Consider the following 25,372-nt stretch of genomic DNA (forward strand, 5'->3'; position numbering starts at 1 on the left):
GTGTATTCCTTTTAACATAATAAAACCACATATGTTAAAAGTACAACCACTGTCTTAATTACATAATACACATATTTTTTTGTGTGGCACATATAAAAAATATGATATGTTGTATGAAGCTTCTGTCATTGCTGAGCAATATAAGCACACGTAAACTGCGCGTGCACGACGCCCAGCCCCCTGACTTCATGACGGCAGAGGAGCGTAGCAGACAGCGGGATCTCTACTGCAAAAACATTTCAGGTAAAACCCTAAAACAGACGCTTTTCTTGTGATGGGATTGTAGAAACAGAGGATAAATAATTATATTTCGCTATGCCATGTTTATAGACTTTAAACTACTATAAACGTGTAGCCGGTGTTGGTATGACCTGTTTAGATTTTAATCTTACCGCGATTCTGTTTCGAGAAAAATCTTGTTTCGATTTATAAAATAAATATATTCAGTTCATGCATTTTATTTATGAATCATGCGAATTTTTATTTTGAGAAGCATGTGCGCAAGTGTGTTTTATTTTTTGCAACTGGCAGTTGTTATGCTCATTGAAATGTGTTAACGGCGCTTGAGCAGAAACTCGTGCACGAACACGTTGCTCGGCGAGGGTGTGTCATGTGGTAAAGCGATTTAGCCAATCAGCGCACAGTATCTGCCCCCAATGGGAAGGTTGTTTTTGCTGGATGTGGACGCCCATCACGAGCGTAACATCCAAAGTGTGGATATGGATTAATGGCACAGATTAATTAAAATATTTTTTACACGAAGAAACTATCAGCAAATACTTAATTTTAAAAATACATAAAGAATCTAGCATTATGAAAATGGCAGCAGGATCATTATGTTAAAGATAACTGTAGCAAAAGCATAAAGTTTAAGACAAGAATATACCTCAAAATGCATAATGTAAAAGAAAATGGCAGTAAAAACATAATAATACCCGCAAGAGCGTAATGATGAAACAAACTTGCAAAAGCATAGTGGTAAATTTAAGGTAAGCTTATATTTGTAGCCTTTTTTTGCTAACACATTAAATGAAGAATGTGTAATACATTCCGAGCTCTGGTCCGGGGTTTGAATCTCTCCATGATTTCACTTCCCAAACCCAGAATTACAGTATATTAGAGGCTGATAGTCAGGGGGTGTGTTGCCTTAAAAAAATAGTAAGAGCAAAGTGAAACCTCCGACTGCGCCGTTTGTTCTAATGCAAAAATCTATTTTGTGTATTTGATTAAGGTAACTTTTCTCTTATGTAACAGTGTTGCATGATTAATATAATTGTACCTTTATCTGATCTACTAGACTGGTCCATTGATTGCTTTATTTTGAAATGTAATAGACGCTGCTGTTTGTACATTTATTTATTTATTTATTTTTGCCTCGTTTTCGTGGCCTCGTGGTGTTACCGCAAAGCCTGTGTTATTATCAGATTAAAAAGTGCACTGTAAATGCACAATGTCTAAACATGCATTACCACGCTTTCAGCTTTTTCCTGTTGAAAGCCAAGCCAGCTGTTTAGCCTAGCTCAGTAGTGAGAGGGCACAGAATGGCTGAGTTGAGATCTAAAGGACTGGATTGGGTACAGACAGGCACAGAAAGGCAAAGGCAGGATGCGTTGGTATGTAGCTACTACTGTGTATAGCAATAAGTAATGTATTTCTAATCTAGATGGGCGAATGTGTGGAGATGAGTGCTGCGAGCAGCTAAACTGTAAAGCATTTAAAGACTATACCACTGTTTTCTATATCACTCACAGATCTACATGCAGTGCTGTTGGCAGGGAAAGGGTGTGAGTGCACAGGAGAAGCTGAACACGGGGCAAAGAATCGATGCCAACACACAGCAAACAAGGCTTCAAACCTTCCCACGATCTTCCGGTGTGGACCTTCCCACCTACAGGTGATCCCAGAGATCTCAAACTTTAAAAGTTGTTGTATATCTTTTGGTTTGTGCCTTTCTTTTTTTAAAAGAACAGTAGAGCGAGACAGGAAGTAAAGTGGGAGGAGAGAGAGAGGGCAGGATCGGAAAAGAACTAAAAATCAAACATGGGTCGCCCAGAGTGCTGTTGTACTATGTGTCTGATCACTGCCATGGCTGAGAATAGATTGCAGACTTAAGTACAAAATCTAAGCACAATCCATATTATTGATGAGATTTTAGGTCATATCATGCTTTTAATTTAATCTTATTGATGTTTAGGTGACAATAGATATATAAAAAGAGATTACATTTGTGATTTTTCCTACTCCTGTGTTAACTTTGCAGGTATCATGACTGATTCAATAACTTTTATGGTTTAATGCAACTGCAATATAACTATTTAAAGAGTTTGATTCCAAAATGCAATAAATACATTTTGACTAATTTTGGTATCTATACCAAGAAAGTGACAAGATGAAAACCAATATTTTCTGTTACAAACGTTCACATAGCATCTTTAGATTATAATAACATAAAAAATTAAAATCCATAATTTTTCCAAAAGATACAATAAATTCATGACAATTATTTTTCAAAATGCTATAAATCTATTGAATCAATATATAAATGATCTTCTCCATGTTATATTCATTTAGTTGACTAGTGGTATACACTGAATAAACATTAATGGCATTAATCAAAACACTTACTGTCATATTAAGAACACTGTCATTGCTGCTGCCATCCTTGGGACATCATCCGGAAACTTTTTTGAAAATGATCAGCTGTAAAATGTTTAGGTCCTGCTCGATTTTCATTGACTTTGAGTAAAATAATGGAAAGTTTTTCATAAAATTCCCTGGGATCAGGTTTATCAATGCCATCAAAAGTATTATTTTGTTTTTGTTTGTTTGTTGATCACGAAGTACAACGAAAATTTAAATTAGGAAAATTAGGATTCCGTGTGTATTCAATGCGCCATGGGATGGTGTGCTCTGATTTGTTGAGTGGGTTTATTGCATTCTGCAGAGAAGGAGGACTGGCGTTTATCGCGTTTTTGGAAAAAAGGGAGAAAAGATTACAGAAGAACACGACGGATATTGGATTTTGACAGGGTTCCCGCGGGGTCTTAAAGTCTTAAAGCAACACTATGTAGTTTCCATGTAAAAATGACTTACAGCTCCCCCATGTGGTTGAAAAGCGCAACAGTGCCTGGTATCAGAAACTCTTCTGCAGGCAGGGGGAGGGGCGGAGCTGTGTTTCCTACCCTCCACCGCCACTTTCAGAGTGTGCTTGTTGAAGCTAGGAGGTTGCTCAGGTTGCAGCAACAGTACAATTTGTCCAGTTAAAAGTTGTTCTATCACTGAAATAATTTTAGAGACATTATTTAAAGGTAAAAAAACTACATAGTGTTGCTTTAAAAAGTCTAAAATTCAGAAAGTTAAATTTAAGGCCATAAAAAGTCTTAAAAATAGCCAGATTTTCATCCTAGGTCTTAAATTTAATTAACCCAAGTCTTAAATTTCTTACCTTTGTTTATTCCCGAAAAGCATTGTCTGCAAAAAATAAAATAGTAATTTAAAATGCTGTAGAACTAATCAGTGATGGTGGAAGAAAGTGTTTGATGGGCGGGCCTCTGAAAAGAAAAGTTCCACACTTCGCGCATCACTGAATCGCACTTCAATCCAGTTTTTAATCATTATTTTTTTAAGAGGATACAAATGTAGGCTATTATAATCCACGCAATTCATGCCATAAGCTATATTTCAGGTGTTGTGATCTGACTGTATACGGTTTGGCGAGAAACAAACCTTAAATGCAGTTTGTAAAAGCAAAACTCTTTTGTGTGTTAATTTAACCAACTACCCGTGGCTTACCTGAGCATTTGCCAGGTTCTGAAACAGAGGACCCAGAAGTGATAAAATCAACAGTGCTTTATTGAAAATCAACTTAAACAGTCAGTCCGTCGAGTCCCGAGCCACCAACAACGAGTCAACTTTAGTGTTGCACAGTTTTCACTAAGGAAGCTTTTGTTTACCTCACTGCTCCATGCATCACTACAGCCTTCGGATTTAGAAACGGCCTTGTTAGCAACACACAACAAACCACGAACAGCCTTTTAATGGTAAATTTCATTTTCATTTAATTATTGTGTAATTAGAGAGGCGAATAAATGCGATGGCGGTATAGTGCATATTTATGCATATAACGTATGGTTGGAAAAAGTGTAAAACGTTAACAAGGCACATATCAGCAGCTGACCATACTGCTCTTCCCATATTAGTGGATTTTATTTGTCAAAAAAAAGAATGATATAATAAAAATAAAAAATATAATGTTTTGAGAATTTCTGAGATCATTGTGTCGCGTTGGTCTTAAATTTCACTCATAATGGTCTTAAAAAGGTCTTAAAAAGTCTTAAATTTGACTCTGTGAAACCTGCAGCAACCCTGTTTGAGTAAAATTACTAATTTACTTTTTAATAATGACCTGATACAATTCTGATTTTGGTGGTAACTAATGAAAAAATGTCGTTTATCGTGTTTTGGAACCAAACTTCCTTTGAAATGCAGTATTGTGTAATGAAGTGTTTATGATGGCTTGAACATTTTTATTGTCATATTTCAGAAGTCCAGAGTCAGTGGAAATGGATGAGATCATGGCAGCAATGGTGCTCACCAGTTTGTCCTGTAGTCCTGTGGTCCAAAGCCCTCCGCAGAGGGATCTTCTACCAGGTGAGATTGATTTTTTAAAAGCTAGATCTTATCAATCTTTGCATAACAATATTCCAAATAAAATCAGTTAATAATAAATTAAAGTTTTTTCACCTTTCTAAAAACATGAAATTTGAATGCTACACCTGTGACACTCCATGTTTTATATTATACATTTTTACTTTATACTTTTAAATTTTTTTAGAACTTTTTAACTCTATAGACCAGTGGTTCCCAAACTTTTTCAGCTGTTTGGCCCCCCTTGTGTACGGTGCATTCCTTCGCGGCCCCCCAAAGAAAATTTGTGACAAAAACTGTTCTAAAACTCAACATTTTAATAAAAAAGATTAAATTATACAAAAAAGTACTGCTTTTGGTTAGTAGCCTTATTTTTTTAGGTTTAATTTCACAGAATTCATGATCGGTAAAACATAAAATGTCATAAAACTGGGGCCCCCCGGCACCATCTCCCAGCCCCCCTGGTGGCCCCGGCCCCCAGTTTGAAAATCACAGCTATAGACGGTTTCAGCAGTAACAACATAAACAAACAGCTTTTGTGGAACAAATGTTACTTTCGGTAAACTCCGCAAAGAATCAATAACAACAGAGTAGTTTATTTCTGATAACAAGCAATATAAACAAACAAGTAGATTACCTTAGTTCAAATTACAGCTAAAGTGTTTTAAAACCTACACTGAGCTAACGATACTGTGTAAAATGTGTACTATATAATGTATATGGTCTTAACTGCAGATCAGCTGCCAAACCTCCCTTTACATAGCGGTGATCCATGATTGATCGCCGTCTCCCCTCGTCTTTACCAATCCTCCAGAGTTCAGTTTAGCCACTAGTCAGACCATTAAACAAACAGAGACAGGAAGTTAAGTTCCACCCAGACGCGCAAGCACAACAACGCACATCTGTCCGATGAAACCTCCTATAGAATATATGTAAAACACAAACTCTTGTGGCTGTAGGGGACATGGAATGTGGCGGAGGTGAGCTGTCTGATAGCGGCAGCAGTGGATATTGGAGTTGGGATCATGGGAGTGTAAGCCCCGCCCCCTCCCTATCGGTCACTGAGATGGACAGAAGCCCGAGCCAGCCGACAGATGAGGGATTGCACATGGAACTGGACCAATCTGCATGTGAGGATCTGGAGGCCAGGAGGTACAAGGTGAGCATGATGAAACGGCTTCTGAACCTGTCGGTGAATAGAAAAGATTTGAAGGCGGATGTTTTAAAAATAAGTGTGTCTGAGTCACTTTCTTTCTGACAGAGCTTAAGCAGAGAAGCGTACAGGTGTCTGTGGCCCGGCTGTGAGAAAGTGTTAACGTCACGGTTTGGAATGAAGCGGCACATTCGCATTCTTCACTTGGGGTGAGTATGTGCTCACCAATCAACCTTTAAAATAAATGATCATTTACCAAAATTGTAAATAAGCAACAAATTGCATTTCCTTTTAAATAGTGGTGGTTTAGAGCAGTCTCACAGAGAGGAAGACTTCTACTACACAGAGGTTTCTTCTGAAGATGATGAGACTGCACCTTCATCTCCCGCCCCATCGTTCTCCAGCGGGGTCTGGACTTCTTGTAGTTCAACACAAAGCCAAACCACTCCTGGATGCCAAGATACGGTCCAGTCAAGTCCTCTCAGCCAATCAGCTCCTAGCAGCGTGTGGCAAATTCACACTGAACATCTTTATCAGGTAAAGGACTGATTATGTTGTTTTAAAATTAAGCATTTTTCTTTTAGCACACAGGAGCAAAATCAGATTTGTGTGCATAGAAACCAAACTAAAGTAACATTTTATCAAGTGACTTATCTAAAGCGTTTATAACCTATGCATTTTATCAAGCCTTTGTGTTGTTAATACAATGCTCTAGCAAATAAGCTACAGGAACACTGCAGTTCAGCTTTGATATATGTCTTCATCATGCACATTTTGTGTTCTTTCCTCTAGGCCTGCACGCCCATTCAGGTGACGGTATCTCCAGGTTCTCCCTCCTTGTGTAACTGGACCCTGCCTGGTGATGTCCAGCAGAAATCTCAGGTTGGTCTGTCTTTTTAAAAGCATCTTTTTCTCTTGATCTGATGCTTTCTAATGCACTTTTTGCTAACCAGTATTTTTGCTTTGTTAAAGTTGTATCCTGAGTCTTTCTATCTTCTTGTGGAACTGTGATAGACTGGATCAGTGGTTCTTACCTGGTTTTGCTTCAGGGCCCATATTTACATTGGGCATCAAGTGGCAACCCAACAAAGTAACAAACTGTTCATTGTAACAAATTACAATATGTATTAATTTGACTTTAAAGTGCATAGGAGTAATACTATGCTAAATTTTAAGCATGACAGGTTGAATAGAAAAAAAATGATGAGCGTAGACAGCAGCAAAAATGTGATTTACAAGCTAGACACATGCGAAAAACAATACTATTTATCGTTTACAGTTTTAGGCTGCTAAAAATGAGAAATGCAAAGCCATCGAATGCATAAACATATCAGTGAGATTTTAAAGCAGAATAACAACAGACCTTAAAGATAGTCTACACTGCAAAATATTATTTTCAAGAAAAAAAATCTTAGTATTTTTGTCTTGTTTTCAGTAAAAAATATCTATATAAATTCTTAAATTGAGATGCTTTTTCTTGATGAGCAAAACGACCCAAGAAAATAAGCCTAGTTTTTAGAAAAAACATATCAAATTTAAGTGATCTTGTGCACAAAACAAGCAAAAAAATCTGCCAATGGGGTAAGCAAAAAAATCGCTAAATTCAAGACAAATTCATGAAAATGTAGCTATTTTTGAATTAAGCATCTTAATTTAAGAAATTTTTTTTATATTTTTACTGAAAACAAGACAAAAATACTAAGATTTTTTTCTTAAATCATTTTGCAAGAATGTCTTTCTTAGTATTTTTGTCTTGTTTTCAATAGAAATATCTAAAAAATCTTAAATCAAGATGTATTTTCTTGATGAGCAAAATAAGTCTAGTTTGTAGACAAAAAATATACAATTAAAGTGAATTTGTGCTTAAAACAAGCAAAATTATCTGCCAATGGGGTGGGGTAAGTAATTCAAGCAAAATTGTCTCACCCCATTGGCAGATCATTTTGCTTGTTTTAAGCACAAATTCACTTAAATTGTAAATTTTTGGTCTAAAAACTAGACTTATTTTCTAAGGTCATTTTGTTCATCAAGAAAATACATCTTGATTTAAGAATTTTTAGATATTTCCACTAAAAACACGACAAAAATACTAAGTAAGAAAGTCATTTTTTGCAGTGTAAAACTATGTGACACTTGTGGGTGTGGCTTTATTTAACTTAGTAAAGATGGACAAAGCATGCAGAACAATGTTTTATTTTTGACAAATTTGTAAAACACTGTGAGATATGGCCTAACCGCTAAAGATGTCCATCTGGCGAATATATAATAACATTTGAAATCACTGTAGGTGATGCTACAGTTACTCATGAATCTACATTATCACACGAGATCTCCACATCACTTAGCTATGGGATAACCGAGATAAAATAAATGCTTTGTCCGACATTTATTTCACATTACTTGCTTGCTATGAACAAATAGTAATACACATTTTATTATTTGCATTTTGATTTTGCCCTGCTGTTTGCAATCCTGCAATGTCTGCAGGACTCACCACTGATCCAGCTGTTCCCAGCAGATATTCAGTTTTTTGTACCATTAGACACACATTGCACTTTAGTACGTGAGACGTCAGACAGTACGTCAGACAGAGAAAATGCCAGAAACAAACAGATATTGTAAAAGTGTATAGTAGTAAAATGTTGACATTTATCCCGTAGATTCCAGCACCTCGCAGCCGGTCAGTGAGTGTCGGAGAACAGTGGCTGCAGCGAAACAGCGCCCCCACCAGATCACAGACAATAAGTGCATCTCCCTCTAGAGGGCACTGTTCATTCAGGTATTACACACTGACAGTTATTGAGTGAATTAACACTCAGAGATTGGCATAAATACATGGAAATGAAATACAAATACAAAATAATGTGTGAAAAATGTATTTGAATACAAAATATAGTATTTTGTATTTTTAAAATACATATGAAATTGACCATGACATCCTCACCTAATTCCAGAAAAGTCACTAATTTGTACAGCTGCAGCTCATGTGCATTAATGTTGGGATTGGGGGGAACATGACATGATAATGAGGTTGACTGGCACAGAAATCAATTTTGAAAATACATAAATACTCATCTTAAATGTATTTTAAATGCATGTATCTGAAATTCTGCCCATCCCTGCCAACACTCTTTTGTCAAATTAAACAAAGATCTATAATGTATATTTACATTTATTCAACATTAGTTTTACAGTGTATGTTTTGTTTTTGTGCGTTCATAGAAAGGGCCGAGGCGAGGCCAAAAAGTGCCGGAAAGTATATGGTGTGGAGCGCAGGGACCAATGGTGCACTGCCTGCCGCTGGAAGAAAGCCTGTCAGCGGTTTCCAGACTAAAATGAAAGACTTTATGAGAAAGAATCTGTGTTTTCTTTCTTCTTCCAGATATTTCCTGCACTGTAGAGGATCGCTCGTTTCACTTTTCTACCTTTTGTTTTCCAACATTAAAAGTGTTTTGTCACGTTTTCCTAAAAAATGACTGCCGGTAAATATAGATACTGTGTGAAGTAGTAAAATCAGAACCCTAATTGAATTTCTCCCTCCTATGAGACTAAAGTGTAGCCCTGTATCTGACTGTGTTTTTTTTTGGGGGGGGGGGGGTCTACCCAGTCGTGCACTTATACACCTGAGATATTTAAGTGATTGTTGATTTTTGTATACTGTGGTCATTGTATTGCTTTGAACATTTTCATGATGTTTTCTATTGTTGTTTTGTTTGCCGGTGTAACATTGTGATGCCATGTATCGTCTTTTTTCTACGTATTTACACAGAAGTTAGTCACAACTTTACGTTCTGCAGGGTTTGACTGAGGCTCTTTGCCATAGCGCTTCCTAATCAATCAAAACTGCCAGATATAAAGCTAAAGTGATGTCGAATGAAAAATGATGTGATGGATGTTGTTTGATGGAGATTAAAGTGCAGCTATAATCTTTTGATGGAATACCAAAGTGCTATTGCAAAGCCGAGTAAAAGGGAGTTTGACTGAATACTGCTCTGAGAACAGTTTGGACCGCTTCCCTTTGTACGCTACTTCTTATCCTTCCAAACAGTGTTGAGGTCTTATTTGTTGTACAATGCTGGATCTTACCCAAAAGATTTTACATTTAAAGGATTTGACAGCCTAACACTATATTGAAAAAAGATTCAAAACAAGACACGAGAAAAAATATGCACATTTCAAAAGCTTGTCATTTGTGCTTGACAAATAACGAAAACAATCGTAAAATTATTTTATTGGCATTTTTGTGTACGTTTCATGTACATGTAGTGAAAAGTATGAAAGAAAAGCTCACTTTCTAGAAATGCTTGCAGAATGTGTCTGAAATGAAAATCATTCACAAAGCCAAAATGTCTATGGAAATAAAGTCTCACATTTATACCAACAATACTGTACACGTACTGTACATTTATACCCAGAATAAAGTACACTTACACTATCTGCTCATTCTTTGCATGTTGGTGGATTTAAAAATGTATCATCCATGACATTAACCAATGATTATTGATGTGAGGGAGAATCTTTCAAACACTAGATAATTTTATTTATATAATACATCCATGCATAAGTAAATGCAGACAGGTGACATGAGTGCAAACCTGAAATAGACATTCTCATTGCCAGTCTTGCCTGAAAATACAGTAAAGCCAAACGATTAAAGATGCAGTTTATGCATTGCTTGCAAAATAATTTGTTAACAACAGGCTTCCTGAATACTTGTCCTGTCTGACATTGTGTGGCTAAACAGGTAATTTTTGCCAAGTAGTAGTGACCTTTATTTTGTATTTTTTTCGGCAGATTTCAATAATAATTCGAGTTATTAGCTCTAGGGGGCAGCACTGGCATTGTTATTCACGTTGTAACAATCCCTATTTAAACTAAAGACAATCAGCTTTTGATTTGGAAGAAAATACACAATTTTAAAATGTGTGCAAATCAGCCAATATTAGCACAATACCATGTGCAAGGTAAATATAAAGTGCTTTAAAAAAAAAAAAAATCCAACTTGATCCCTGACTTCATTAAACCCGCTGCTCTCTTGTAACCGATTCACGCGCGTGCTCGATTCAAGTTTTTACTGCTTTGCTTTTATTTTTTTTCCACAATAACATCAGTACTTTCCTAACAACAACTTTCAATGTGTTTTTATGTCAGGAGAGGCACCATGAAAATTAAAACAACTCCACAAAATATTTCTCTTGTTCGATTATTAAACACAAATGAATCTAGCTCAGGGTTGTGGGTCGAAATAAGGTCGCAGTCACTGATGGCCAATGAGCAGCTGAGCTGAGGTAAGTGAAAGACCAAAGCCAGCGTTACTACAAAGAGCCCTACATGTCATTCTGTCTTCAGATTCTTTTGGAGAGGTTGCTGATGGTACCCGATCGACCGGAACGCCCCGAACGGCCTGTCAAGCTCAGGTACTGCCTCAGTAACTGACTCACGCGCTTCTGGTTGTTCCACTTCCGGGCGGATTTTCTTATCCCTATGAAACCGCCATAGCGTTTCTGCAGAGGCCTCCCGGAGCTCACCAACTTTCGGAAACCGTGGCGACCTTTCATAAAGCCTCCGAATCGCTTGGATACATTTACAACCGCGTCGTCGCTCTTCTCTTCTTCCTCCGTCCCCGGATCGTATAAAATTCCCAAATTCTGTGGGGCCTCCATGTCCTCTGTGGCCTCCTGGCTGCGGAGAGCTTGTGCCGCGTGCCGAAACCGCTCCAAAGCCTCTGTGTATTCGACACCATTATCATTTTCTATGCTGACTGTGGCCACAGGCTCTATTATTTCATTATCAGAGCGCTTTGATGTTTCCTCCTCTTGTAATGTAAGATGAAGCTGGTTCAAACCCAACGCTTGATAACACAAATCCCAGGTTAAGGCTGGGGACGCCTGTGCATCACATTCCAGGATACACACCTGTAAAACGAAAAAGAGATATTTAAAAAAATATATCGATCTCCCTACTCTTTTTGACTGTAAAGCTAATCCTAACTTTTCAAACACATCTACTTGCAAATCGTTCATATGCCCGTGGTTGCTACTTGAGAACAATCTTAGGTGTGAAATGGGACGTGAAATGATATGTAGGCGCTGATGCAAGAAATAATATGATAATTGAGTGACTGAAATGGGGATAAAATCTTCATTGTATGTGTCATCTCTATTGGAAAGCTGGCTGATTTCACAAAATGTTCATGAGATGCTCAGGGGTCTTGACGAGGATTATGCTTCCGTATCTACCATTTACAGGGAGCAAATAGATCATAAATGGCATAGCAGTGAAGCGGGACTAGAAATCACATGCATGACCCTTGAGAATGAAATTTTAGATTGGATACAGAATACATATCAGTGTAGTTAGACTTACGTGTGCTTTGAAACACACACATGCATACTTTATGTACAGTAAATATGAATAAATGTCAAAACTGGGTTTTTACAGACTGGGTCACATATCGTCTCCCCCAATACGTCTGTGTATGTGACATGCTGTGTTGTGATGTCACTGTTGTACCACAAAGGAAAACCATGCCCCACAGGGACCCATCTGGCTATGACTAAAGTGTCCGCACCAAGTGTCAATCTCATCTCCCCACAGCATCAGCACCACAGAAGCCAATTATGGTCAGGCATTACCCCAGTAACCCCAGTCACAGCTGTTTGATCCACACAGTCATTAGCTACTTGATTACAGCAACTTTGGTGATAGCGATTGTGACAGCGACCAAACAACTTTTAACCAAGTTCATTTATATCAGCTTCCTCATAAAATTGGTTATTCTGATGTTGTTGTGTGACCTCTTAGACATTTGAGGGGTTTACCTTTGACTAGAAAGTAAAATGGCATCGTCGTGGCATCATAGAGCTTTTAATTTTGCTTGTTCAGAATGTATTGGCAAAACCATAATAGTTTTAATAGGTAATTGATTCCTGTATTTATTACACTCTTCTTCACTGTTAGAAAATATACAGTACTGTGCAAAAGTCTTAGGCCACCACCACCAGACTTGTTGTTTTAGAAGTTTTATTGTCCATCCATATTTATTTTTTAATCTATTTTATTAAGATACAATACAAAAAGAAAACACAGGAAATATGTTCTCTGATGTATACAGTGGGATTTAGATCTGGGTTCTCTGCAGTCCAGTCAATATCCACCCTAGACTTAAAGGAATAGTTCACCCAAAAATGAAAATCCTTGATACAAGTCTGTATTTAGTTTTTTTGTTCTGCTGAACACAGGCTGTTTACACTTGGCATTAACATGTGTTTACGTTGATTGGTGGAAAAGCTCTAACATATACACGTACAAAACTCTGTGCAGCATCTTTACTTGGTAAAAAAGCAGCGGACCCCGACATAATATTAGTTCACCTCCATATAAACTCGTAATTACTCCCGCTTGCATTTGAATGACAGCAGAAAGACCACCGTCTCACAGACCACCCCCTCAAAGTATTCAGGACAAAAGCGGTCAAAAGTGGACAAAAGAGACGGATTTAAATACCAGGTGTAAACGTGATGTGTCTCTATCGTCCACTTGTGATCCGATCGATGAAAACACATCTTAATACCAAGTGTAAACAGCCACACAAAGAAAGATATTTTAAGCAATGTTTGTAACCAAACCATTTTTGAGCACTATTGACTTCCATAGTTTTTCTTTCCTACTATGGAATTAAATGGTGCTCCTGATTACAAATATACAAAAAAAATGTGTGTAGCAAAACAAAGAAATTTATACAGATTTGTAACGACTTCAGAGTAATTTTTATGTTTCGGTGAACTTTCCCTTTATTAAAGTGGACCAGAAGATGTTACTCTTCAAACTGTTGGTTCAAAGTTGAAGGCACTTACAAGTGTATTAAAAGCTTGCTGTTCGGGTAGAAGGAGCCCACAGGTTAAACAGTCCCCCTGGCAGTCACTGTGACCCAGGCTGCACAAGCTAAAAAGTAGAAGGGTCCAAAATGGGGTCTTCATGACTGATATACTGAACACGCACTGTCTGCAACAAACAAACAGAGCAGAAGGTTAGTCAAAATAGCCTCAGAGGTGTCTACACTGCAAAAAATGACTTTCTTACTTAGTATTTTTGTCTTGTTTTCAGTAGAAATATCTAAAAATTCTTAAATTAATATGCTTTTTCTTGATGAGCAAAATGACCTTAGTAAATAAGTCTAGTTTTAAGACAAATAATACACAATTTAAGTGAAATTGTCCTTAAAACAAGCTAAATTATCTGCCAATGGGGTGAGAAAAAAATTATGAAATAAGATTTTTTTTTCTGAAACACTTAATTCAAGTAAAATTTTCTCACCCCATTGGCAGATATTTTTGCTTGTTTTAAGCACAAATTCACTAAAATTGTTTTTTTTTTTTTTCTAAAAACTAGTATTATTTTCTTAGGTGATTTTGCTCATCAAGAAAATACATCTTGATTTAAATTTTTTTAGATATTTCTACTGAAAACAAGACAAAAAAAACTATGTAAGAAAGTCATTTTTTGCAGTGTACAGTTTAGTGATAGACCGATATTTGCAAGTTTTATGTCGGCATCGGTCGATACGTGGCTGCCGTATTCACCGTTTTTTTCCCGGCATTATTTACAGACAGAGTGCTGGAAGCCACAAGCGATTGCAGGTCATGTGGCTAAAAATAACCAACATTTCCATGACAACATCGAAAGATGGTTCCATAGCACCCTCACCTGTTTTTACTATTTGTTAAATATAGTTTTTTTTTAAGTTCAATAAATGTTACTTTTTTAAAATTGAGACTTGTAACATTTGGCATCATCATTGTGTGATTTAAATGATGTAAATTGAGTGAGCAAAAGTAGTATCGGCTCAAAATATCGGCTAAAGAAAAACAACAGCCTGTATCAGTCATCGGCTAAGGCTGATGAAACAAAAATCCATTTCGGTCAATCCCTACAACAGTTGCATTGACATCTTGGAAAAAGAAACTGAATAGTTGGTTCTAAGTTTTGTTGTTTAACAAGAAATTGAAGGTATATGTTCAGTTGATACTGCATGAAATGGTTCTCAAACGTTTTTGGCGTGCCCCCCCATGTACAGTGTATTACTTCATGCCCCCCACATAAAACATTCTAAAACATATATTTAATTATACAATGTTTGTAAGTATACTAACAAAAATTTTATCATTTAATTTATTTTATAAAATGTCATACAACTAGGGCCCTCCTGGCACAGTCTCCCCCAGTTTGAAAATCAATGCACTGTAATATGTTATGCAATTTGGCTGCACCAGGGTTTTAAATAAGTTATATTTAATTACATAAAACAGCCAGCAATCTTCCAGCTGTTTGCGTTTTTGTCTGGTTCTTTTTATTTCTCATTTTATGACCATGGTACCTTTCACATGTACAATTATATGTGTGCCTGGGCACCTATGTTCAGGAGGAGCCTTTTAGTCTTGTCAATCATCATCATCATGAGCGTATATAAGCAGCAGTCTCTGACTTTTCCCAGTGACTATTCTTCCAGCATCCCTCCTCTTCCCCATCTTCTATATAGACCTTTTCTGTTCAGTTTCATTATACACTGTCAGAAAAAAAGGTACAAAACTGCACCTTTCTGTCGCTGGGGTACCTATACAGGTAAACTAAACATAATACAATGTTGAAAATAATCCAATGTTGTACCTTTTTGGCTACATTAATGTACCTTAAGTTAAGGATCTACTGTATTGTATACCTTTAAAGGTACAGTTAACTATTTTGTACCCCTAAAATCGAACTGGAACAAATTTGTTCCTTAAAGGAAAACATCACTGTTTTTTTATATTTTACTATGTTCTTACCTTAACTTAGACGAATGAATACATACCTATCTTTTTTCAATACATTCACTTAATCTTTGAACAGTACGTCCTGAATGTGTTAGCATTTAGCCTAGCCCCAGTCATTCCTTAGGATCCAAACAGGGATGATTAGAAGCCACCAAACACTTCCATGTTTTCCCTATTTAAAGACTGTTACATGAGTAATTACACGTGTAACAGTGTAGGGGGTTTGATTTTGAGCTCGTTTCACTTTAAGGACAGCAAGCCCAAATTGTTTACCATAAACTGTTCAACTGCATTTGCAGGTGAACTCTTATGCTGCGTTTACACCAACTGCGGTAGAGGCGTGAAGCACGAGTGATTTCAGTGTTTAAGTCAATGTGAAGACGCGTCTGAAGGTCCCGCGGCGCGGAAGAGAGGTTGGTGCGGAATACGCGTTTCCGCCTCATTCACGCGTCTGTGCATTTTGTGGTTCACAACTAATTTGCGGCTGACGCCAGAGTTGAAAAATTTTAACTTTGGTGGAATTTCGCACCGCGTTAACCAATCAGGAGCCTGCTTGCTGCTGTGGTGGCAGCCCCGTCCGGAGTCACTCATTCAACCAACGCTTGATATTGTCCATAAGCAGACACCCGGAGCTATACGACACAAGTTCTTATTTCTATAGATGAGACAGGAATAAAAAGGACCTCGCTTGGAAGAGTGTCAGTGAGGGCTTTGGGCAACCTGGTAAGTTGTAATACACACTTCACTTTTGAGTCACGTGACGTTTCTTGACCCACGCCGTTTATCGACCCGCGCCGTTTATTTTCCCCCTATAGTAAGGTTACCAAATACAAACTGGTAACTCTCTTGATAAATGCACAATCAACATAAGTCATCTTGCAAACAGACAACCGCATAGCACTGGCCCCTCCCACAAGAAGCGGATTTTGCCTCTGACTCGCGTCAAATGTTTGCTTTTTCCGCGCGTCTACTCTGCTCTACACGCGCGAATGCATTCAAACTGTTCAAGCGGCAAACTAGGCGCGGTAGACCCGATTTTGACGCCTGAAACACGGTTGGTGTAAACGCACCATAAAAAACTCTTCCAAATAAAGGTGCCACAAATGGGTTTAATAGGGTCCTTTCTGTTCCCATTCCCTGAATAACCTTTCAGTCAAATGAACCATTTTCTTGCCTTTTTATAATACGTAGAACCTTATTTCACTACAAAAAATGTGTGCAACCTAATAAGAACCTTTTAGGAACCTTTATGTGCACTGCAGAGCCAAAATGACCTGTAGCTTAACAGCCTGTTTGACCCTTCCAATTAATTTGAATTAATTCTCACTAATCCCTGATATTAACCGATAATGAAGCATTTAGGTTAAACCCCAGATAGATAAACACATGGGCAATTTTCCCTAAAGCCGAAGATAGCACTGTACAGATAACATCATGTCACTCAAAGGGAATCAAATTCCCTCACAGATCTGAAAAGTTCCCACATATAAAAAAAATACAAAAAGAGATTTACGCTCTCAGACAAAAAGATAAGGTACAAAAGTTCTCACTGTGGTGGTACACCTTTTCAAAAAGTTCACTTTTGTACCTTATAGGTGCATACTGGTACCTCAAATGTACATATTGGTACTTTAGAGGTACATTCTGGTACCTGAAAGGTACATATCTGTACCAAAATGGTACATATTAGGACCTATTTAAAAGGTGACAGTGACAGCTTTTGTACTTTATTTCTAAGAGTGTATAACACTTTGGATTACTACCAATGAAACATCAAAATTTGCAAACCACCATCTGTTTTTTTCACACACATTGAAGTTCATTAAGGAAACTCATCATAGGCCATAATTAACAGCTGAATTATTGTGTGTGTGGGGTAATGAGAAGGAAATGAGAGCGGGAGAGAGGGCAGGAATGCAGTTTCCCACTCTGAGTCACGCGCTGCGCCAGCACACATTAGTCACGACCGCATTAGGAGAAAAACACGCTCGCGCACACACACTTCTAAAAGCTTTTTTTGATGAAAGCCAACAAAAATCTTTTTGAACATCAGAGAAGTAATGAATTTTGGGGGCTCTGTGAACAAATATATATAATTATAGATGATGTGGACAATGAACGCTCTATCAAAAATCATTACACTAAAAAGTTGTTCAATCGCAAGCATGAATAATACAGTTCAATTTGGAGAGTGATTTGATGGATTTTTTTATGATCACTCCTGCTATAATCGCGTATTGAAAGTGTGTGTCAGAGATAATGGTAAACGTGAAAGCGAAAAGTATTAAGCTTTAGGTAAAAACGAAGCATCAAATTCATCATACTGCAATACTAAAATTGTTAACTGTTGTCAACTGTTGTCCAAACTATTTAATCATCTTAATTTCATTTATTAATGCTTTAGGACTAAACTTGGTGTAATGCTGCATTCCCGACAACTCAAAGTTAGGATATTTCCCACCGGAATTAAAATAACATTAAATGTATTTAATAACATAATTTAAAGTGTTAACATTAATATTAGTAACATAATGTATAATAACGTTAAAAGAGTGCCGTTCCAGACATCATTTCCGGGTTAAGGTGAGTTGTCTGGAATGTAGCAAAAGATTTTAGTACTCTATGGCAGTGGTTTTCAAACTGGGGGCCACGAGATGGCGCTAGGGGGCCCCAGTTTTATGACATTTTACGAATTACATTAATTTATCATGAATTCTGTGTAATTAAACCTAAAAAAATAAGGCTACTAACCAAAAGCACTACTTTTTTTGTATAATTTAATGGTTTTTTTTATAAAAATGCTGAGTTTTAGAACAGTTTTTTTGTCACAAATTTTCTTTGGGGGGCCGCGAAGGAATGCACCGTACACAAGGAGGGCCACACCCTGAAAAAGTTTGGGAACCACTGCTCTATGGCACAATTCTGTACTCCAGCATCAAAGATCAATTATGTTTCAGACTTGAGAAAGGGAAACACTTTTTGGGGGGGGGGTATTTTTGCCTTTATTAATAGACAGTAGTTTAAGAGAGGACAGGAAAGTAGAGGGTGGAGAGAGGGGTATGGGATCGGCAAGGGACCTCGAGCTTGGATTCGAACTTGGCTTGCCGGAAGTGCATTTGCACCATATGTCGGAGCGCTGCCCACTACACCATCAGCTCCGACAAAAGGGAGACACTTTTTGACACACTTAACAATTTATATGAATTCATACAGCCAAATTTTTGTACATACGTTTTTGTACATTTGCCTTCGACCATGTGTCAATGGGTTTTGAGCAGGTAGGGTGGGGTATCCTTCTCCTTTTTTATCATTTTAATACGATTCAATTTGTATGAATTTATACAAATTTGTCAACTCGTAAAATAAGAACAAATTTCCATGAGAGTGCTGAAACCACTGGAAGAATTTTATTGAAATGTTTAACTAAATTTTCTATCAATTTAATCTCCGAATCTGGCTTACATTTGGCATTCCTGGCTTAATTCTGACTCTTTTGTTTACTTGTGTCAAACAAAACACAAATGAAACTCACTCTTTTGTTAAGTTGTGGTGTAACTCTAGGCAACTAAAAGAAAAAGGCACTCCTGGCTTGAGTGTGGTACGTCAAAAAAAGAAAATTTGGATCTGGCTGAGTTTTGGTCGGTCGAGTGAAAAAAACACCAAAATGAAGAAATTTAAATTCGAAATAATTTAATAACGAAGTAATTAATCTTAAAGCACTCTTAATTCTGCTGGAATATTTTTAACCCAATGCATGTTAAATATCAGACAGAACACATGTTAGGCAGTATAACCCAACAGAATTTAGAGCAGGGGTAGGCAATGTCGGTCCTGGAGTGCCGATGTCCTGCAGAGTTTAGCTCCAGCTGTAATCAAGCACACCTGAACAACTAATCAAAGTCTAAAGAGTCACCTGAAAACTACTGGTAGGCGAGGTTTTATCAGGGTTAGAACTCAAATCTGCAGGACATCGGCACTTCAGGGCCAACGTTGTCTACCCTTGATTTAGAGTGAGGTAGTAATATCTAACTTGATTGAAACAAAAAGATTATAAAACACACACACACGTGTGTATATATATATATATATATATATATATATATATATATATATATATATATATATATATATATATATATATATATATATATATATATATATATATATATATATAGTTCTTTAGAGAGCACCTATCCTCCAATTCATGATTTTACACATCCTTTGGTGTGTAAGTGTGTATTAGTACATGTAAATGATATGCAAAAGGTACAAACCCCAAATTTTACGATTATGCGAGTTATCGCTTGTAACGTAAATGTTAACTCATGTTAGCATTGCATTGTGAGCGAATCTTTCAAACATGGTAAGGAGCGTCACATTTCCGGTTGAGGTCAGAGGGATTAAGGACAATCACAACAAACAGATTAGCTGGCCAATCAGGGACACAGAGCTTTTCAAATCGATGAGTTTTGTACAAAATCAAAGCATTTGAGGAAGGGAGGAAATCTGAAGCTACAAAAATGTACGGTATGTGGAAAATAAAGTGTTTTTTGAACCATAAACCACGCAGACACATTGTATTATACCAAATACACAAAATAACATTGTTTTAAGCAATGAAATAGGTGCACTTTAAGCAGTTATTTTTTTTAAATAAATAAAACTGTAAGTCTTAAGGTAAATTTAGAGCTTGACGTCTGGCTGACGTTGGGTTTTGACGTCAACCCAAAGTTACATCTGTACGTCAAGCTAACGTTGGGTTTTGAAGTCAGGTCGAAGTTAATTTATGACATAAACCCAACATACAGCTTGATGTCAGACTGACGTATTGCTGTCTAAGAGAAATCCCTCAACTATAAAGGGAAATGTATTAAAAATGAAATAAGAGATATTGGTGCAAAATACTAAATTCAAATACCACACAAAGATTTTGATCTATATTTTTATATAGAATGAATGTTTTGGTATCTAAGGTCATACATTCGTTGTTTTTAACCGACGCTGGGTATTGGACAAAACACACCACTGGGTTAAAATTGACCCAATGCTGGGTTGTTGTTGTATAACCATGGGTTGTAAAAACCCAGCAGGGTTGAAAAATCCCAGCATTGGGTAATTTTTTACCCAGCGGCATGTTTCGTCCAAAATTTACCCAGCGTGGGTTAAAAACAACCCAGCTTTTTTATGATGTAGTATTGTGGTGATACCTTTGTCCGAAGCCTTTACCCACCTGAAGTGACAAATCAAAGGGTATGCGTTTAATCCGATTAGGCCGGCCTGCCGTCTCCCACAGTCTGATCATATCACCTCTCCAGTAAACACCAGACCCAATTCTCATTCTGTCCCACAGCTGAAGCTCTCAGATACTTAAACATTCGATTCTGTGAATTCACGTCTAGTGGTTTTCTTGGACCTCTGCTCTGCTTTCTCTTTTGTCATTATTTTCTTTTTTCTGGCAATCACGTCATGGCATGTCAAGAATCAACAATAAGCATTTGTATTTGCCTGCGGCAGGAAGAACACAATTTCTGGTCCACATTGTGACTATTTTACCCTGAATGTAAATGCATCTCAGATTTATTATACAGTAAACATAAGTTCACCTGTTCGCTACATCTTGCGGTTGTTGTTTTTTGTCCTTCGCAATGCTATCAAATCGAAATAATCCAGACTCGAGTCGTTGTCATAATCATTTTCACTGAGGAATGGGGGATTCGCATGGTTACTTTAATTGAAAGCAAAATGATTGCCGTAGGGCTGCGAGTCTGGAGTGCCATTGCAGTTGATCATGGTTCTCCACACACATACTGCCTGGAAAAATAGCAGCAATCTTTGCATTATCCTGCCCATGGTCATGACAATAAGCATTGAATTTACCATAAAGAAAAGGAGTAGGGAGCGAAAAGTTTATTTATTTATTTATCTTTCGAGGGCGTGATTTTCCATTGTGAGAAGAAAATTGAATAAATGCCACTGTCAGTTCCTTTTAAATCAAAAGCAAAGGTTGAACGAACGTTGCCAAATGCATTGATATAGATGGTTTGACTCACAGACAGTCCCAATTTCTTCAGAGGGATTGCGATATTAATGTAAAAGCAGAATGACTCAGACTTCATGAAAAAGTTTTAGTTAAATAATTGAACGATACTCACAATGCCAGTGACTTTACATAGCCAGACCCATGGGATGAATTGCAATCAGTTAAATGTCACAATTATTTATCATTACATTCATTAAGAGAGAACATTAAAAATGGCATCGTTGACTTAATGCTGCTCCTGTTTGAGTGATCACATGCAAACTACAGTACAGTCATGTTTATCATTGCAGTTAATATTGAATAACTTGCTCAGGCTTAAATGTTTAGGACATTAGGAAATCCATGAGGACTTTAATTGAATTAATAGATTTACATTTGCTTGTTTATAGAGTACAACCATAATTGATAGATGTAAGCGATTACACATGCAACATTTCAGCTGAAATGGATTTCGGGTTAAAATCAATGAGGTCATTAATTTGAAGGAAACTCAGCACTGCAACGTTTAATTATTACATAAAATTACAAACATGCATTCATGTTTAAACAAATATATTTTATTGAATAATTTATTAGCGCATGCATAGATTACTTGTTTTTGTCTTAAATGTAGGTAGGAAATGAGAAAAAACATTCTGAAGTTTAGTGAACACATGTTGCATACTGCAGTTCTGCAGCCTATAGATTTAAAATGATGTGCATTATCTTTAAAATAAATTTATTCATGTTTGCTACAGAGATATTGGTCAGAATTTTTATTTATAAAAACATTTTCACATTTTAGGAAATGTATTTATTTAGTATTGAGTGAACTGTTTTTCCACTAATTTGGTACATTTATTGGAAATGTCTGTTTATATACAAATTGAATATTGTGATTTGCTGCATTAACTTGCTAATTTCTCACATTAAAATGCCTGTCTGCTGTTTTATTTCAGTCATCATGTTAACAAACTTGTTGCTCTTGCGCATAGGTTGCAATGACAATGTTTGACTCACAGCGGACCTCATTGTATTGCGTTTGGTTGAATCAATCATATCTGTGAAATTAGAAGTAATTTTAGGGTCAAAATTACTGTGCACCCCTTTTTACTGACTTCAAACTGAACACAGCAGCTCAGGTGTCTGTGATCAAAGCCAAGTACCCAGAGGCAATAAAGCTTTAGAGCACATACATTTGGATTTTCAATTTTAGGTGGACTTAAAAATGTTATACCATCCAAATAATTCAATATTCTGTTCTACTATTAATGCTACATCTTTGAAAACACTGGCGTATAACAAATGTGCCAAACAACAATAGTTAAAATAAAAAATTACTACAATAATGAATAGAATAGAATAAATTGAGACAACTTTTTTACCAAACTTTGCAAGCCAACAAAAACAGCTATTCTTCTAAGTTTTTTATGGTTCTGATATTATGCTGGTTAACTAACAACAAAGATGATTCATTGGGAAAACCATGACTAATGGAAAAAGATCAGTAACACTAATCATTAAAACATCACCCAGGGACCTAAACAACCTATTCACATTAACATTAGCCCACTTTATACACCCCCTTATAAAATTAGGGTTGTTAACAATGAATAGCAAAACTGAACAGCAGTCATTTTGGCTTAAACAAATATCACCTAAAATTTATATACTAAAAGTAGACCAACAATGGGAAAATATACCATCGCATACGGCCAAAAACAACCAATGACCCAACAATACAAGCATAATCGGCACCCATTCACTGTGAAATTAGATCCATTACAAAGAAACGTGAAAAGAAAAACCATGACACTTTGTTTTACCTGCAGTCTGAGATGTATTCTCTGTCTCTTTTTCTCACTTTCAGTCTTGAAGTGTTGTGGTTATGTCCAATCTTCAGCTTCTGGGCTTGATCAACTGCTTGCCTGCTCCCTTTCTCTCCTCTCTTATATTGACACACCCCTTCCTCTGGATCACCCCCCCCCCAGTATCTGTGGACGGGGCTACACTAACGGGGCATTACGCACAACCTGGGTAGCCACACAACCTTTAGTCAATGCTGACGTACGAGAAATGATCAACGTCACGTCTTTCTCCACCCCACAAGACGTTACCTGGGCTAAAAATACGAGCCTTTTGATTTGCGAGCAAGACAATTGCTAATTTTATATAATAATGTGTTGACTGTATATGTCCAAATGTAGTTCCCATCAGTTAAATGATTATCTAAAACTTACCTGTGATAACGTTCGTTTAACAAGAAGAGAAATGGCTTGGGAAAACAAGTTGCAAATTAAGACCGAAATGCAATTTACAGTTGAGCGGTGCATACAGGTGAAAAACAAAGTCTCCCAAAGGCAAAGGGAAGTCTCGGTGGACGTGAAGACGCCATCAAGGAAGACAGGTTGTGTACTGGTAGAATTAAGATAACTGTTGATATGATAAAAGATGTATAAATCATGCAGAATATAAATGAAATCTATTTGTGTCCATGTTTTTGTTCAAATTGTGGGGCCAGACCTCTGCAGGTGTGTCCAGATAATGGAATAAGAGTCTGGATGCTTTTCACATGCAGTCTATCCCATATTCAGATATGCACATGTTGGGCTTTTACAGAGCTTATGCTTTCATTGACTAGACAAAATCGACAGTGGTTATTAAGGAACACTCTTAAAAAATAAAGGGGCTCAAAAGGTTCCTCACAGGTCAAATGTTCATAGAAGAACCATTTGTTTTATATCTTTTTATAATTTAAAGAACCATTTTTTACTACAAAGAACCAGTGGCGTAGCGTCTGGGCATGCAGGGTATGCACGTGCAAATGGGCCCTGGCCAATACGGGGCCCGGCCCTGGGCTCGCCCCAGCTTTTAATAAAAAAATTTTTTCAATTTAATTTTTATTTGTGGCTGCAATACATATATTTTTGTATGCATATCATGTGTAGTGATTTCTTATTTTTTATTTCTTGTTTGCGTTTATTTTAATTTTTTGCACTCCGCAGCTGCCGTAGACTACTACGCCATAATTTTTTTACATGACGCATCACTGCACCAAAAAAAAAGAAAACAGTGTAAGAGGTTACTAGTGGCTATCTACATAAACATTAAGGACGGACAAATATAAACATAAAAGTGGGTCCTTATAGACAAAAGAGAAGGCAGAGAAGTTAGTCACGAGTCAAAAACTACCCAAAACATTTCAATTTTCTTTATTTAAATCTACCCTTTAAAGTAAAAAGTAAAGTAAAAATATTTGACTACCTTATTAAAAGTATATGTTGTTAACAGACCTGTGCGCCACAGTTAACAGTGCCAACAGGCAAGGTTGGGGGGGCGAAATTAATTTCTTTTTAGGATTTAAATCCTTATTTCTTTTTACTTCATTCTGCTCAAAAACGCTCAACATGTGTTTAGTGCAAGAGAGGTCACACTAAACACCGACGATGCCTAAAGAAGACATTTAGTCCTGAAAATATTTTTTGCACATATTTTCTGTTTACATCTTAATAAAACAGATTGGAAAAAAAAATGGATGGACATTAAAACTTCTAAAACAACAAGTCTGGTGTGGTGGCCTAAGACTTTTGCACAGTACTGTATATGACATTATATTTACAAAGATTAAACCAAATAGCGCTTTCATGATATTTGAACGTCTTGTTTTATCTTTAATCTGAAAGTAAACGAGTTTTCCTTGCGGAATGTCTGCTTTCATTAAAAATTTTACATATATTTCAA

The 25,372-nt window shown here is 36.9% G+C and overlaps 2 protein-coding genes across 5 annotated transcripts; one reads left to right on the forward strand and one right to left on the reverse strand.

Annotated features, from left to right (window-relative positions):
- The first annotated feature begins 143 nt into the window (after window positions 1-143).
- On the forward strand, window positions 144-10,235 carry znf395b (zinc finger protein 395b). Of its 4 annotated transcripts, none has more exons than XM_065268256.2 (10): window positions 146-243; window positions 1,481-1,613; window positions 1,752-1,894; window positions 4,544-4,650; window positions 5,607-5,806; window positions 5,909-6,009; window positions 6,100-6,337; window positions 6,593-6,682; window positions 8,461-8,579; window positions 9,023-10,235. In XM_065268256.2, exons 2-10 carry the CDS (start codon window positions 1,542-1,544, stop codon window positions 9,132-9,134), a joined length of 1,182 nt encoding a protein of 393 aa, XP_065124328.1. In that variant the 5' UTR covers window positions 146-243; window positions 1,481-1,541; the 3' UTR covers window positions 9,135-10,235. The 4 variants fall into 4 exon arrangements, with proteins under 4 accessions (XP_065124329.1, XP_065124328.1, XP_065124327.1 ...); XM_065268255.2 differs by lacking the exon at window positions 146-243 and adding an exon at window positions 1,110-1,231; XM_065268257.2 differs by lacking the exon at window positions 1,481-1,613 and having other exon boundaries at window positions 144-243.
- On the reverse strand, window positions 9,391-23,580 carry pnocb (prepronociceptin b). Its single transcript, XM_065255718.2, has 3 exons — window positions 23,458-23,580; window positions 13,657-13,804; window positions 9,391-11,715 (listed from the first exon to the last, which is right to left on the reverse strand). Exons 2-3 carry the CDS (start codon window positions 13,777-13,779, stop codon window positions 11,146-11,148), a joined length of 693 nt encoding a protein of 230 aa, XP_065111790.2. The 5' UTR covers window positions 13,780-13,804; window positions 23,458-23,580; the 3' UTR covers window positions 9,391-11,145.
- Window positions 23,581-25,372: the final 1,792 nt, after the last annotated feature.

Source organism: Paramisgurnus dabryanus, chromosome 12 (genome assembly GCF_030506205.2).
Source record: "Paramisgurnus dabryanus chromosome 12, PD_genome_1.1, whole genome shotgun sequence".
In the NCBI taxonomy this organism is placed as follows: Eukaryota; Metazoa; Chordata; class Actinopteri; order Cypriniformes; family Cobitidae; genus Paramisgurnus; species Paramisgurnus dabryanus.